Source organism: Pan troglodytes, chromosome 6, assembly GCF_028858775.2.
Source record: "Pan troglodytes isolate AG18354 chromosome 6, NHGRI_mPanTro3-v2.0_pri, whole genome shotgun sequence".
Classification (NCBI taxonomy): domain Eukaryota; kingdom Metazoa; phylum Chordata; class Mammalia; order Primates; family Hominidae; genus Pan; species Pan troglodytes.
Window position 1 is genome coordinate 155,521,783 of NC_072404.2, and position 17,447 is coordinate 155,539,229.

The window sequence follows — 17,447 nt, forward strand, 5'->3', positions numbered from 1 at the left end:
ATTAATATATATTTTCTTACACCTATTAAAATGTAGCGTGAGCGTCACTAACACGATTTAGCAGACACCTCTGTTTAAGGCAAGTAAATTTTTAAAAATAAAATCCATTTAAAGCAGTTTTAAAGAAAAATATTAAATAAGCAACAAAAGTGTTACACTGATATGGCAGAAACTGTGATAGAGGCCAATGAAAGCCTGAAATGTGATGGTGGTAAATGAAACTAAAAAATCACTGATGCAGTGGAGAGGAAAGGAAGGAAAGGGAAGAAAAGTCACTCATATCCTAACATTACTTGAAGTCCTAAGAAGCTTGTATCAGGGTCTTTCTTTGTTCTGTCCTCTTAGAATGTCTGAGGTGGTGACTGAATCAGCAGCTGCCCTGGGGTGAGGGGTAGGGCTGCAAAACAAAACACTCTGCAGACCTGCAAGAGATAAGCACAGGACAGACAGTCTCCGATTTACAATGGTTCGATTTAGGATTTTTCAACTTTATGATGGGCTTATCAGGATGTAATACCAAGGTAAATCAAGTAGCAGTTCCCCTAGGGCTGAGGTGGTAACACTCCTGAAGAGATGGGTGGCCCCAACAAGTGATCCTGAGGGAGAGTGGTGTAAGACTTTGGAGCTTTAAGAGAATAATCAATTGCTTACGGGGTAAAGAATGAGAAAACTGAAAAATCAAGTTCAGATTGGGGATAAGACCTCTTCTACTACAGGCTGGATGCCCACAAAGGCAAAGATAAGAAGAGAAAAATTCAGGGAGTAGACTCCAGAGCTGACTACTTGGCATTTGGATGGTTGGAAAAGCAGGTAAGAGGAAAGATGTCCCTGAACCAAACAGAAGGGACTGCGTTCACCCAGTCACCATGGGCTCCAAAGAAAACTTTGATCCTTTGATATAAAGAAAATAAGGACAGGCTAGCACAAAAAAGAAAGTGACTCAAAACACCAGGCACACAAAGTTAGCCTTCAAAAAAGTACCGAAATAGGAAGAATGTAAGAGAGGAATATGAATCAGACCTGTGACAAGTTAAATTACATAAGAAGACTATAAAATTCCTATAATCTGCATATAGTTTACAACCCATGATTCCTTCAAAAAGTAATAAAGTAAAATAGACTAACCACATGTCTACATTGTAGCATATGTGACAGGTGAGGCACTCTGGCAGTTCACACAGAAGAGGAAAAACCCATGAACCCACAAACCCAGTCCTTGGAGAGGAACACTCCCATGTGGTCCCCACAGAAAGTTTCCAAAACCATTGATGGAAACTGGCCAGAAAGCCCCTGTTTCAAGGATACCAGTGGTCCCATACCATCACTGACCAGCTCAGTTAAAATGCTATCAAAACTGTTTCATGTTCTGACCTTTGTTCTTTTTTTAAAACTATTCTGTAGGGTTCCAGACAATGGAAATATATCCAGGTCACATCTCCATGACCATTTTATTTTCTTTTTTCGTTTTGTTTTTTCGTTTTTTTTTTGTTTTTTTTTTTACGGTGGGGGGGGACGGAGTCTCGCTCTGTCACCCAGGCTGGAGTGCTGTGGCGCGATCTCGGCTCACTGCAACCTCCACCTCCCGGGTTCTAGCGATTCTCCTGCCTCAGCCTCCCGAGCAGCTGGGACTACAGGCGCGTGCCACCACGCCCAGCTAATTTTTTGTATTTTTAGTAGAGACGGGGTTTCGCCGTGTTAGCCAGGATGGTCTCGATCTCCTGACCTCGTGATCCGCCCGCCTCGGCCTCCCAAAGTGCTAGGATTACAGGCGTGAGCCATTTGATATTTATTAATATTAAAGTATTCAAGGGATACTGTATATATCAAAAGGTCTACACTGGACCACATTCCAGTTTCTTTGTGAAACAGTGAATACTCACCTGACAACAGTTTTTGCACATTAAAAATACCAAATTATCTACAATGGTGTAAGTTCCCCCAGCTTTCACAACTTCATGATTTTACTGCACATATCAAACTGTTATAATTACTAACTGATAGGCCAGGCATGGTGGCTCACACCTGTAATCCCGGCACTTTGGGAGGCCGAGGCAGACGGATCACCTGAGGTTGGGAGTTTGCGACCAGCCTGACCAACGTGGAGAAATCCCGTCTCTACTAAAAATACAAATTTAGCCGGGCATGGTGGCACATGCCTGTAATCCCAGCTACTCGGGAGGCTAAGGCAGGAGAATCGCTTAAACCCAGGAGGCGGAAGTTGTGGTGAGCCAAGATTGCGCCATTGCACTCCAGCCTGGGCAAAAAGAGTGAAACTCAGTCTCCCAAAAAAAAAAAAAAAAAAAATCACTAACTGATAAACAGGAGTCCATATTAGATGTTTGAAATTCCTATGTTTTGTGCTCAAGGAAAAATGACATTTCTAAATTATAAAGGAAGAAGATGTTAACAAAACATTGAGACTGTTTTATCCCTCTTCCCCATAATAAAATATAAACTGGACATAAGATCACTGTATTTTCTCTGACATTGATTTTTGTGTTAAGATGAATGCAACTTATAGCCCCAGTAAATAAGAATCTTAAATTTGTATAATATATTTAAGCTCAAACTTCTATTTCATTATCAGTGTTCTTTACACTTGTCTTTGATCAACAGAACATGAATTTTAAATATGACTACAGATAAAAACAATTTCAAAATGGATAATGCTAGAAACTTACCATAAGGATACCCAAATGCTCGCCAAGAATAAAGATAAACATACACACAAAAATATATATCCTGCAGCACTGTTAAGTAGTAAGAACAAAAGAGAAACCAACTCAAGAATCCATCAAGAGAGGACCAGTTAAATTGTGGTAAATCCACAGAATGGAATTCTATGCAGCTACTAAAAAGAATGAGATATCTGTACGTGCTGATATGAGAAGCTCTCTGAGATATCCAGGATATTTTAATAAATAAAAAGTAAGATTTTTGCTTTTCTTTCCTTTTTTTTTTTTTTTTTTTTGAGACAACGTCCCGCTCTGTCACCCAGGCTGGAGTGCAGTGGCGCTATCTCGGCTCACTGCAAGCTCCTCCTCCCGGGTTCACGCCATTCTCCTGCCCCAGCCTCCCAAGTAGCTGGGACTACAGGTGCCCGCCATCATGCCCGACTAATTTTTTGTATTTTTAGTAGAGACGGGGTTTCACCGTGTTAGCCAGAATGGTCTCAATCTCCTGACCTCATGATCCGCCTGCCTCAGCCTCCCAAAGGGCTGGGATTACAGGTGTGAGCCACCATGCCTGGCACCAGGTCTTTTTAACAGACAGTCTTGCTCTATCACCCAGGCTGGAGTACAGTGGCAAGATCACACAATCTTAGCGCACTGAAGCCTCAAATTCCTGCACTCAAGCCTCAGCTTCCCGAGTAGCTAGGACTACAGGCACATGCCACCACACCCAGCTAATTTATTTTTTGTAGAGATGGAGGTCTTGCTACACTTCCCAGGCTAGTCTCAAACTCCTGTCCTCAGGTGATCCTCCTGCCTCGGTCTCCCAAAGCACTGGGATTACAGGTGTGAGCCACAGTGCCTGGCCCTCTTACCAGATTGTTTTTGTTTTGTTCTATTTTTCTGTTTGTTTTTTTAATGACAGTTTATATGGTCAAAGGAAACATGGACCTTTCTATATATTTGTCTTTCAACTTCTCTATATTGCTCAATATTACATATTAAATTATATTCCTTTAAATATTTCTCATCCTTTAATAATGAGGATGCTAATTAATCAATTAACTTAAAAAATCAGTGATAATGGAAAAGAATCAAGCATTTAATTTTGCCTCTCCTACACTGTACAACTAGGTAACCAAAGACTAGATAAAAGAAAATTTTCTCTTTATAGAAGTAGTACAAGTAACAAATCAAAAAGAAATTTTCTAATTATCAGTTATAACATTTTATAATTATAATGATAAAGGTATCATTCTGCAACTGCCATGAATGGATATTGGCATTGATCAACGGCAGCCAGCATGACAAAAAGAGAAACAACCAGACATTTTATGCCTTCTGCTTAGGTTCCTGATAGAAATCTACACCACTCTCCTGTGAAATTTTCGGGGATTTAGGGGGACCTGAATCTGATCAAACTTCTCTAAAGCCAACTACCAATTTATAGGAAAGTGAGAAGCAAAAAGATTCTGCAGGGATATAATCAGCAAAATCCAGAAAGTGGGAATTTTTAGGATAAACAACCACTTTGTGCAACAAAGAGTTTGCAAGGACGGGGGGAGGGTTAAAGACCTGAAAGAAAAACCTATAGATCAGGGTTTCTCAACAACAACACTATGGAGATTTTAGACTAGATCATTCTTTCTTGTGGGGGCTAACCAGTGCAGAATGTTTAGTAGCATCCCTGCCCTCTACCTACTAGCTGCCAGTAGCAACCACTCTGCCACTCCCAAATCAAAAATGTCTCTAGACATTGACTAGTGTTCCCTGGGAGACAAAAATCTCATCTAGTTGAGAATCACTGCTATGTATTAAGAAACTTACAAGATGTAGCAACTAATCACATGTGTGAACCTTATTTAGATCTTGATTCAAACAAATAGTGAAAAAAATTATGACATTTTTGAGACAACTAGAAATTTGGACAGTAGATATTAATGTTATTAAGAAACTGTTAACTATTTTTAATTATAATAAAGGTATTGCAGGTTTTTAAAACTGAGGCCTTATCTTTTAGATTTACATGCTGAAATACTCACAGATATAATGATATGGTATCAGGAATTTGCTTCAAAGTAGCCAGGTAAGGGTGTAGTAATGAAACTGGCAGTGAATTGATACTCACTGAAGCAGGCTTATTGAACCTGGAAGCACAGGATACTATTCGGTCTACTTCTGCATATGTCTGGTATCTTCTCTTTAAGAAAAATTAAAAGTCAAGAAGACCATGGTGCCTGGCAACATTCGGCTGAATGATAATCAGGTGACTGATTTCCACCAACAATGCCATGTATGCTTGCTCATATACCCTCAGAAGTCCTCAAACTAATCGATTTTGAAAGGAAAATACTCACCATCTTTTTAAAAGACAAATTAAAATAAGTGAACCTCAGGATACTTTATATCCCTGGGGTTCACAAAACACAGGTTAGAAAATGCTGCTTTGGGGAAATGCCTGGATCATTAATGCTCTAGAGACTCCTATTATATACATTTACCTGCTCAGTGTTTGTTATTCTATGTCACTTATATTTGCTGATTTTCTTTTATTCTAAAAACTACCAGAGCCAGTGGTGTTTTTTAAAAATTTAGAAACAATATTTTAAAATTTAGCTACAAAGCATCCTTAAGATACAACTTAATTATCCAATAGTAAACCAAGTAGTTAGGGCTATTTTCCCACCAGGTTGTTCTTCACAGTAGCTAATGATAAGCTACACTTAAAAGTATGTTACAGTAGTCCCCTCCTTATTTGTGGTTTCACTTTCTAAGGTTTCAGGTACCAGTGGTCAGCCAAGGTCCAAAAATATTAAATGAAATATTCCAGAAACAGACAATTCTTAAGTTTTAAACTGCCTGCCGTCCTGAGCGTCATGATGAAATCTTGCACCATCCCATCTAGGATGTGAATCATCCCTCTGTTAGTGTATCCAGACTGTTTTACTACCTGCCCACAAGTCTCTGAGTTATGAGATCAACTGTCGGGGTATCAATGCTTGTGTTCAGGTAACCATTATTTTACTTAATAATGGCCCCAAAGCACAAGAGCAGTGAGGCTGGTGTGATGCTGGCAATGCAGATATGCCAAAGAGAAACCATAAAGTGCTTCCTTTAAGTGAAAAGTAAGGAAAGAAAAAAAAAAAAACAGTATGTTGAGTTCCTAAGCTCTATGGTAAGAACAATTCTATCTATAAAATTGTGAAGGAGGCAAAAGAAATTCATGCTAGTTTTGCTGCTGTACCTTAAACTGCAAAAGTTACAGCCACACTGTATACCTTTTACTACGGTACACTGTTGTAATGTTCTATTTTATTCAGTTACTGTTGTTAATCTCTTACTGTGTGCCTCATTAATAAGTTAAACTTTGTCATGGGTATGTATATATAGGCAAAAACATGGTATACTCAGAGTTCAGTACTATCCGTAGTTGCCAGCATCCACTGGGGGTCTTGGAACACATATCTCCCTCAGATAAGCGGGGACACACTACTGTATATGCATATTAATAGATCTAAGGAAGAAAACTATACGATTCTCTCCACAGATGCTGAAGGAGCCTTTGATAAAACTCAACATCCATTCATGATAAAACTACGTAAATAAAATTGAGGAATACTTTTTTTTCCTTTTTTTTTTTTTTGAGGCAGGGTCTCACTGTGTCACCCAGGCTGGAGTGCACTGGTGGGATCATGGCTCACTGCAGCTTCAACCTCCCAAGCTCAAGCAATCCTCCCCCCTCAGCCTTCCAAGTAGCTGGGAATACAGGCACTCCCCACCATGCCCAGCTAATTTTTGTATTTTTTGTAGACGGAGGCTCGTCATGTTGCCCAGGCTAGTCTCAAACTCCTGGACTCACGCCATCCACCCACCTTGGCCTCCCAAAGTGCTGGGATTATAGGCATAAGCCACTGCACCTGGAGGAATACTGTCTTAATACGACAAATTAGTCCTAAAGCTAGTATCTTCCTTAATGAGGAAATATTAGAGGCATTTCTACTAAAATCAGGAACAAAGCAAGCATACCCACGATCTACCACTATTCAACACTATACGAGAGGTATAAGCCTGTGCAATTATATAAGTGAAATCAAATAGAGGCATAAGAATGGGCAAAGAAGTACTAATATTCTCTATTTGTATATTATATATCAGTTCCCTAAGTGATAATACAACTCAAATAATTTTTTCAGCAAAGTAATAGGATATAAAAGTAACATTTAAAAAACAAACAATAACCAACAGCAAACAAATGGTAAAGAAAATCTCATTTATAATACTAACAAAGAAAATTACTTAGGAATAATCTTAAAAATGTGTAAAATCTATACAAAGAAAAATTAACAACACACCTGAAAGACACAAAAGTAGATATAAATAAAATCAATAAAAGAGGTAATACTATTCTCAGAGAGAAGGACTCAATATTATTAACAGATCAGCTCTCATAAGTTTAATGTAACCCTAATAAAAATCCCAACAACGCTTTTGAATAAAATTAGACAGGTTGATACTAAAGTTCATATTAAAAAATAAATCTGCAAGAATAACCAGAAACACACTGAAAACAAATACAACAAACTAAGAGGATGGGACAGGCCTTACCAGACTTACACCATACTACAAAAGCCTCTGTAATTAAAACACTGTGGTGCTGACACATCAATGGACAAATCAACCAGTGGAATAAAACAGAAAGTGCTGAAACAGACCCAAGTATATACAGAATCTTTGACATATGACTATTATATATAAATATGTTTTGGCATCTGAAGTCACTGGGACAAATGGACATTTCAATAAATAGTACTGGGACAACTGGACAATTTCTAATAAAAAAATTCTATTTATATTTCATATTATATACAAAAATAAAATCCAAATGGATTAGTGATCCATTTAGAAGCTTAAAAAATAAAACCACACAAGTATTAGAAAAAAACACAGGAAAAAATTCTCTTTACCTTGAGGTAGAGAAAGGATTGCTAATTATGACTCAAAATCCAGAACCAATAAAAGACTAATAAATATGACAAACATATTTCTTAAAAAAAATTTTGCATGGCAAAAAAATTACCATAAACAAAACCAAAAGACAACTGAAAGCTGGAAGAGAATACTTAGAACATTTACCACAAACAGCTATACCCCTAATATGTAAAAAGTCCTTAAATATTGAGGGACAAAGGACTAAAAGCTTGATAGAATCAGAAAAAAAATGTAACCAGATGATTCTTGAAAGAATATGGTCCTAAAACTAAGAAAAAACAAATGTTCAAACTCATTTATAATTAGACAAATGCAGATTAAAACATAGATACCATTTTCCATCTACTGGATTGACAAAGATTAAAAACATGACAACACATCCTGATGACAAGGATCTAGAGAAAAAGGCACTCTCACACTGTTGGTGGGAATGCAAACTGGTCCAACCATTCTAGAGAGAAATCTAGCAATCCTAATAAAACAACATATACATTTATCTTTTAACTAAGCAATCCCACTTTTAGCAATCTAACCTGAAGCTGTATCTCAATACAAGGTCGGGCGTGGTGGCTCATACCTGTAATCCCAGCACTTTGGAAGGCCAAGGTGGGCAGATCACCTGAGGTCAGGAGTTCAAGACCAGCCTGGCCAACATGGTGAAACTCTGTTTCTACAAAAAAAAATACAAAAATTAGCCGGGCACAGTGGCACATGCCTATAATCCCAGCTACTCAGGAGGCTGAGATGGAAGGATCACCTGAGCCTGAGAGGTCGAGGCTGCAGTGAGCCAAGATCGCACCACTGCACTCCAGCCTGGGCAACAGAGCAAGACTCTATCTCAAAAAAAAAAAAAAAAAAAAAAAACTGGATGTAGGAGGCATCAAAATGTAATACAAGCAGTAACAAATGAACCTGTCAGTAAATGACATACATTAAAGTCAGGTGAAAAGAATTGACCTAAGTAACTTTGGAAAGCAATATTCTGATTAGATACTCTAAGGCCAAAGGCAAAAAAGAAGTACTATATACACAAATACTGTAATCTAGCTAGCAAATTTGTTTCTCACAAAAATATAGGTTAGCAAATTCTTGGACTACTTTACAGGATTGAACAAATATGTTGTAGATAATGACAGCTAGGTTTCTCACTGTTGTACAAAAAAAGTTACAAGTAAGGAAAGGGGAAAGCTAAAATGAATCCTGTGGTGTTATATTAGAATCAAAGATATCATTATGAAACTTACAGTTCATAATATATACAGACAGAAACAAAGACAAATGTGTGTGCATGTGTGCAATTAGTGTATTTCCTAGCTCTGTCCTCTGAGAAGGCCTAGAAACAATGAGCCCACTAATACCAGACCTTGGTTTCTAACACTATTCTCCAATGAAAAGGAAACAGGGCTCACACATATAGACACGAAAAGCATACAAGTTACCATTAACTCAACCTACAATTAATGGGAAAAATAACCTTTTCATTAATGGAAAAAATAAATAATCACTACAGTAATAAAATGTAATTTTCAAAAAAGACCAGAAACTTGGTGGTAGTTGTTAAGATTAGCACTGGCTGTTCAAAGGCTGCACAAATTATCTCAAAATTTAAATTGCTCAAATCAACCAACGCTCACTTTTATAACCAAATTCTTCTATACCTGTTCTATTCTTACTCATAAGCCTCCACTTCAAATCTTCAAAAATAAAAGCATTCCTCCCCTTGGATGATCAGAAAACTCGATTTCATACCGAAAAATACAGAACAGGAGAGCATTCCAAGCAGAAATATACCCCAAACTAATGGGGTTTTTTTGTTTTGTTTTTTGAGACAAAGTCTCGCTCTGTCGCCCACCCTGGAGTACAGTGGCGTGATCTCGGCTCACTGCAACCTCCACCTCCCGGTTTCAAGCCATTCTCCTGCCTCAGCCTCCCGGGTAGCTGGGATTACAGGTGCACACCACTATGCCCAGCTAATTTTTGTATTTTTAGTAGAGATAGGGTTTCACCATGTTGGTCAGGCTGGTGTCAAACTTCTGACCTTGTGATCCGCCCGCCTCAGCCTCCCAAAGTGCTGGGATTAGCGTGAGCCACTGCGTCCAGCCTAACTAATGGTTTTTAAAAAGCTTATGAGAGAACTATGTCCCATGCCTCCAAGTAGCCTGAGATAAGCCTCCCATAATCACAACATATTTTGTTCAAACAGCAAAATTGTGTATAAATTATAAAACTCTTATAAGTGAAACACACAAATACTCATTATTCTATAATAAACGGTCATATCAAAACAATGAAATTGAGAAGTTCAATAAATGAGCTTTTTGTTTTCTTATAGGAAGATACTTATTCACCTAATAAGTTTATGACACCAATCATGAAGGTGAAATGTATATTAAACAAATTTGTAAAATATTTCCTATCCCTAACCAATTTTAAGAAGTCAAAATACACTCTAATAAAAAAAATCCATTTATATAACAAGGATAAAAGCAGAGTTAAATTATAAAACTTTTCAAATAAATATTTTATACATAATGTGTCCCCAAGGCAGTTATAATATTTTACATATTTACATTAAAGAAAATAATTTTGATTTAAAAAAAGGAAGATGTTTACAGGCATGTCTCTTCAGAACCCTGCCTCAACTGTCTCACCTATGCACCCCTGAGATAGAGACAGACAAGTCACATCTAATCCTCCTCCTGAAGCTGGCTGCAGCCAAGGAGGAAGAGGAGACTCAGTACCACCTACCCGCTTGACAGCATGAGCACCGGAGTCAGCCTGCCTGAGCTCAGATGCTAGCTCTCTCACCTTCCAGCCTTTCCATCTTGGGAAAGTTACTGAACTCCCTAACTCTCAGATTCCTCATGTGTAAAATGGGGATGATAATAATAGCAATTACTCAACAAGGTGACTGTGAGACTTCAATGAGTTAACCAAACATCTAATTAATTAGAACAGTGCCTAGCACTTTGTAAAACATTCGATAAGTGAGATTCGATATTTATCTCTCTTTCCCTTCGAGAATGTAAGTCACAAGAGAGCAAGGACTTTGTTTTGTTCATTGCTATATTTCTAGCACAAATACACTATATTCCTAGCACCTGGTACACTACAAACTCTTGGCCAAAGTCAACATCATACTCAATGACAAAACACAAGAAGCAATCTTATTCAAGACAGAAACAACAAATTTTAAAATACTGTGTCAGTTAACAAATTGGCAAATTTTTAGGGTGCATGGCACATCTGTAATCCCAGCTACTTGAGAGGCTGAGACAGGAGGATTGCTTGCACTCAGGAGTTCAAGATCAGCCTGGGTTGGTAACGTACTGAGACCCCCATCCCCCAACAACAACAACAACAACAACAAAAGACTTCAGTGCACATGCAGCTCAGTAAATCTTTACATCTGTACACATTCATACAACCACCACCCAAGATCAAGATAAAGAATATGGCCGGGCGTGGTGGCTCATACCTATTACAGGCACTTTGGGAGGCCAAGGTGGGTGGATCACGAGGTCAGGAGATCGAGACCATCCTGGCTAACACGGTGAAACCCCATCTCTACTAAAAATACAAAAAAAAAAATTAGCTGGGCATGGTGGCAAGTGCCTGTAATCCCAGCTACTCAGGAGGCTGAGGCAGGAGAATCATTTGAACCTGGGAGGCAGAGGTTGCAGTGAGCCGAGATTGCGCCACTGCACTCTAGCCTGGAGACAGAGCAAGATTCGGTCTCAAAAATCTATATATATACTTATATACATATTTTTATATATATTTATAAATATATATTTATTTTTATATATTTATAAATATATATTTATTTTTATATATTTATATTTATATATTTATAAATATATATTTTATATAGTTATATTTATATATTTCTAAATATATTTTTATATATTTATATTTTTACATATTTATAAATATATATTTATTTTATATATATTTATATTTATATTTATATTTATATGTCCTGAATCTCAGAAACTCCCTCTCAGTCAATTCCCACCCAAAAGGTAAACCCTATTCTGACTCCTAGCCCCACTTATGCCTGTACTTGAACTTCACATAAACAGAGCCAAACAGTATGCTCTTTTGTACTGGGCTTCTGTGTTCAACTTTATTATGTGTGAGATCCATTCATGTTGTGTGCATCCGTAGTGTATTCTTTTTTACAGCTTGGTATTCCATTTTATGACTATACTATAATATATCCAATCTACTGTTGATGACATTTAGGTTGTTACAGTTTGGGGACAACATGAAAAATGCTGCCATGAACAGGCTTGGGTATGTCTTTTGGTGGTAATACTGACTTCTCTACAGATTAACAGTTTTTGTTTGTTTTGGTAGGGGCTGGTTAATAATACCTTAGATTGGGAGGATGCAGGGAACTAGAAAGTGGACACTGTAGGTGAGAGTAGAAATCGGCATAACGTTTCTGGAGGACAGTTTGGCAATAGGCACAAGAAGCCTACAAGCATCTATACCCTTTGACCAATAACACTAGTTCAAGGAAATTTCTTATTGAGAAATTGTACATGCCAGGTCTTCTTCTAAGTGTTTTATATGTATTAACTCATTTTATTTATTCTAAGGAAATAATTAAATGACCACAATAATTTGTTTAGTATGTCAATCATATCATCATTAGTAAACATAAGAAAAAGTAGTAAACAGGTCAGGCGCGGTGGCTCACACCTGTAATCCCAGCACTTTGGGAGGCTGAGGAGGGTGGATCACGAGTTCAGGAGATCGAGTTCAGGAGATCGAGACCATCCTGGCTAACACAGTGAAACCTCATCTCTACTAAAAATACAAAAAATTAGCTGGGCGCGGTGGCGGGTGCCTGTAGTCCCAGCTACTCTGGAGGCTGAGGCAGGAGAATGGCGAGAACCCAGGAGGCGGAGCTTGCAGGGAGCTGAGATTGCGCCACTGCACTCCAGCCTGGGCGACAGAGCAAAACTCCGTCTCAAAAAAAAAAAAAGTAGTAAACAAAGTAAATAACAATAGGGTAATTATTTTCAAATATATTGTACTTCTGTGAAATTAAACACAATGTAGCCACTAAAAATGTTTTCAAAGAACATTAAAGATACAGGAAAAAGTATACATCAATGACAAAAGGTAACATGGAATGCATAGAAAGAATTCGAATTTTTTAAAAAAAGAACATACATATACACATACCACATTATTAATAAAATAGTGGTAATCACTGGAAGACATGCGTACTTTCATATTCTTTATACTTTTCTGTACTTTCCGATTTTTCCTTAATATATAGCTTTTATCAACTAAAAAAACGCGATTAAAGACTAATAAACGGTGTTTACATTCTAACAGGAAGAAAACAGAAACTCTAATACAATTCAATTAGGGCAGTGAGACAATTTTGCATATGACGATATAAAAGTATTACAGAAAGACATCTAGCCTGGAGATAAGGGAGCGGGGCCTTATCAGGAAAGACGTTTATAGTGGTACGTCCACCAAGAACTCAGGGAGAAAGAACTGTATCTCCAGGTTAGACAGAACATTCCCGGCAAAATCCTGTTAATTCCTCAACCCATTGCCCCTAGAGTTCAATTATACACTGTACCCTGCCTGGCAAGTGTTCTTTTCTCACTTGCAAAAAGGCTTAGGGAGATGGACAGATGGGAATTGGTATGCAGCTGAAGTTTGACAGCATCAGACCTGGAAGACGCTGGTTCCATCCACCCTGCAGCCTGACAGAAAAGCATCAAGGACAGGTCTTCCTTCCCTGTCACAAGAAATTAGGGCAACAACTTTTCAGATTTCCTTATGTCAGAAACGCCAGGCAGAATAAACTAAAATTTATATATATCAAAATTCACTGATTCCTCAGTTTAAAAAGTCCTTCTACTTAAAGAAATAAAGTTAACAAGAAATTACCCAGGCAATGGCAATTCTCTGTATCCAACCTCCTACTCCTCCTTGCTCCTCTACAGATGGACCACCTCTGGTCCAATGAAATCTAAGCACGGTAAAGATACATCTTAGTCCTTTAGGGGTCAATTCTCATGGAAGCAAATGATATTTGTTTAATAGTTAATATAAAGGAACATTTTGCTGTGTTCCGAAAAACGATCACTCATTTTATGGTACAGTAAACATCAGAGTAAATACCACGGGAAAAACATACAGAGTCCAAATTACCAATACTTAAGAATTAAACTTACTAGGCCGGGCAGGGTGGCTCACACCTGTAATCCCAGCACTTTGGGAGGCCGAGGTGGGCGGATAACCTGAGGTTAAGAGTTCGAAACCAGTGTGGCCAACATGGTGAAATCCCGTTCCTACTAAAAATACAAAAATTAGCCAGGCGTGGTGACGGGCACCTGTAACCCCAGCTACTCGGAAGGCTGAGGCAGAAGAATCACTTGAACCCGGGAGGCGGAGTTTGCAGTGAGCAGAGATCGCGCCACTGCACTCCAGCCTGGGTGACAGAGCGAGACTCCGTCTCCAAAAAAAAAAAAAGAAAAAAGAAAAAGAATTAAACTTAATAAAAAGATACTGCTTTTGTAGGGCAGGACAATATAGCTAAATTTTCTAACTTTTGACATCTGAACCACATAAGTTTCAAGGATTGATGGTCAAAAAGACCCTGGGCTCAAAAAAACCTATTTTAGACTCACTTCCACAGATATAAAGTTACACAAATTTATGTGTCAAAGCAGAGAGGGCATATTTGTTTTGGCCTTGCTCTCCCTCCTTCCCGTAAGCCCTCTGTATTTCCTATTTCCCTATTTACAAGTGTATACTTAAATGTATTACAAAATTCTCCATCAAATACCTGGGGCTTTTCATGGTTATAGTGTTAAGCGACCTAAATTAAGATAAATACAATTCTAGTCTAAAATTTGGTAGCCTATCAAATCCGCATTGCATAATGAGACAAGTTTCTTTTTTCTTTTTTTTGAGACGGAGTCTCACTCTGTCGCCAGGCTGGAGTGCAGTGGCGCGATCTCGGCTCACTGCAACCTCCGCTTCCCGGGTTCAAAAGATTCTCCTGCCTCAGCCTCCCAAGTAGCTAGGATTACAGACACGCACCACCACGCCCAGCTAATTTTTGTATTTTTAGTAGAGACGGGGTTTCACCATGTTGGGGTTTCACCATGTTAGCCAGGATGGTCTCGATCTCTTTACCTCGTGATCCACCCGCCTCAGCCTCCCAAAGTGCTGGAATTACAGGCGTGAGCCACCGAGCCTGGCGAGACAAATTTTTATGCAGTTTAAACCGCCTCAAATTTCAAAAAATAGTTCTTTGAAAAAAAATAAGCATTTACATAATCACCAGGGATTCTGATTTTATTCTATATAGAACCTAAATGTTCGGATAATCTTTATTCTAGTTGCGCAGAATATGTTATGGAAACAGGATGTGGAAATAGAATTGGATATACAAGACTGCTAAAGATTATACGAAACGAGGACGCTGCCTTTCTTTTAAAGTGATAATTTACTGTGTCTTGTTTTCTGTTGTGAGAATCGGCTAGCCTGAAAACTGATTAAGTAAAACTGTACTTGAAAATTAAGTAAAACTTAACTACACCTAGCACTAAACACTGCAAAGAACATTGTGATTTACATGGTTTTCTCTCCCTGGACCAGTAGAGGGAGACTAAGACATCTGGCCTGGTCTTGTAGTGTTTCTGTAAAATTGGGGAGGGGGGAGCGGAGGCTGTATTTAAATGTCCTGCTGTCAATCAAAAGACACTTCCTACAATCACAGTCACCATATCTGCTATTACTCGTGAGCGTGCTCTCGCCAAGAGACAACACCAAACGGGGCCCGGGAAACCGGCTTCAACTAAAGGTGACCGCAGGCTTTGCCACAACACCCAAATAAGGACTTTGGGAGCCCAACCCCAACTAGTTTCTTTGTTTAAATGCCTGTGAATCCCTCCCACGCCGGAGTCAAGAGGCTGTGGCGCCGCCCTTTATTAGCCTCACACTTTGATTACAAAACACACGAGTCGGCGGCCTGGCTGCGGAGGCGGCCCGAGCTTTCAAACGTCAAACCCGGAGCGCGGCGGCGGCTGAATCAGAGGGCAGCGTCCGCCGCCGCCGCCGCCGCCGCCAGCCGGCCCCGCAGCGTCCGCCCGGCCGACTCAAGTTCGCCGGCACCGGCGCCCGGGGCACAGCCGCAGGCGGTCCCGGTGTCGCCAGCTTCGAGCGATGGCAACTGCACTCTTTGTAAAGTTTAAGCCGCGGCGCAAGGGCGACGCAGGGGGTCCGGAGAACCGTTCCCTTCGGGCCCCCGCCGCCCACTCCATCTGCCCCAGTCCCGGCGACCCGGGTGTGTGCGGGGGCCCAGGGCCGCGACCCGGGTCAACCTGCCGCCCGCCGGGGGCCCGGCCCCAACTTCCCCGGCACCTTTCAAGTCCCCGAGAGCGAGTGCCTCATCTGTTGCTCTGTTTACTCCGCGGAGCCCCGCCGAGCTGGCTGGCGCGGTCGCCTCTCCGGCCCGCCGCTGCCCCCGTCCCACTGGCCCAGGAAGTTTGATAAAGGCGGGGAAGGGGGCGCGACAGGGACCCGCGGCGCGGAGGAGACGCGGGGCCGGGGCGACCCCATCGCCGCCCGGAAGGAAGGCAGGCGCGTCGGCCGGCCGGGCAGAGCGGCGGGGCGGCCGGCGACTCCGGCCGGAGCCCCGGGCGCGGCGGGGCGGGGCGGGGCGGCGGCGGCCCGGGCTGGCGAGGGGCTGCGGACCCGGCCGGCGCTCCGCCCGACGCCCCCGCCGCGCCCGCCCGGCCGCGTCCCCTCGCCCCAGGCTCCCCCTGCCAACTTCTCCGCCGGCCCTCTTTGTTCGTGTTTGTTGTGGCGACTCTTCGCCCGGGCCAGGCGAGCCCACCGGCTCCCCTCTGGAGCCCGCCCGGCGAACCCGGGGCACCGCGCGCCCCACTGCCCGGCCGGGGGGCTAGGCACCGGGGCCCCCTGAAAGCTGGGCGCGGCGCGGCGGCCCGGCCCGAGGGAGGCGCGGGCGGCCGGCGGCGGCGGCGGTTGGTCGGTGGCCGGCGGTGGCGGCTGCGGGGCTGGAGGGGGTTTATTTACCTGCCGTGGAACCAGTCCTTGCAAATATCGCACTCGATCATGAAGCGGTTCACGTCGTACGGCTGCCGGCACACACAGTACACGGGCGGGGGCGGCGGAGGCGCCGAGGCCCGGCCGGGAGCCGCCACCGACACGGCTGCCGCGGCGGCTCCAGCTGCTGCTCCCGCGGCCACCGCCGCCGCCGCTCCGGCCATCTTTAAAAAACACACACACGCTCGCTCGCTGCTCCGCTCGCCGACTGGAGCGAGCGCAGCCGCCAGCCAGCGCCGCCTCCTGCAGCAGCCGCGGCGGCGGCGGCGGCGGCGGCGCCTCAGTGCGCGCGCGCGAGACCGCGGCGGCTGGCGGAGGGGGAGGAGGCGCGCGCGACGCGCGAGGCCCAGACCCGGCTGCTTCCGGCGCTCGGCGCGGGGCCGTGCGTCTCGCGCACGTCTCTGGCGCCGGCGCGCGCTCCCCGCTCCTCTCCGCGACGGCCGGGCGGAGGGAGCTGTTGAAGGGCACGCAGGCGGCTGCGGGGGCGGAGGGAGCCGAGGCCCCGTGAGGACACGCGCGGTGGTGGCGGTGGCGGCGGGCGCGCGGCCGCAGCCGGAGGAGGACGGCGGGAGCGTGCGAGGAGCTGGCTCGGTTATTTCGGAGCGAGAGCCGAGGCCGGGGGAAGTTCCTGCGGAGTGCTCAAGGGCAGAAGAGGTGCCGCGTCCCGAAGAG

At 42.4% G+C, this 17,447-nt stretch overlaps 1 protein-coding gene across 2 annotated transcripts in view; it reads right to left on the reverse strand.

The window, feature by feature from the left end:
* The window catches only part of KDM7A (lysine demethylase 7A), a 95,934-nt gene extending 78,811 nt beyond the window's left edge, over nt 1-17,123 (reverse strand). Inside the window, exon 1 of one of the 2 annotated variants that reach the window (XM_527907.8) lies at nt 16,746-17,123. In XM_527907.8, coding sequence (XP_527907.3) covers nt 16,746-16,939 — 194 coding nt within the window. In that variant the 5' untranslated portion in view covers nt 16,940-17,123. The remainder of the gene's footprint in view (nt 1-16,745) is intronic. The other variant, XM_009454339.5, reaches the window with a different exon arrangement.
* Nucleotides 17,124-17,447: the final 324 nt, after the last annotated feature.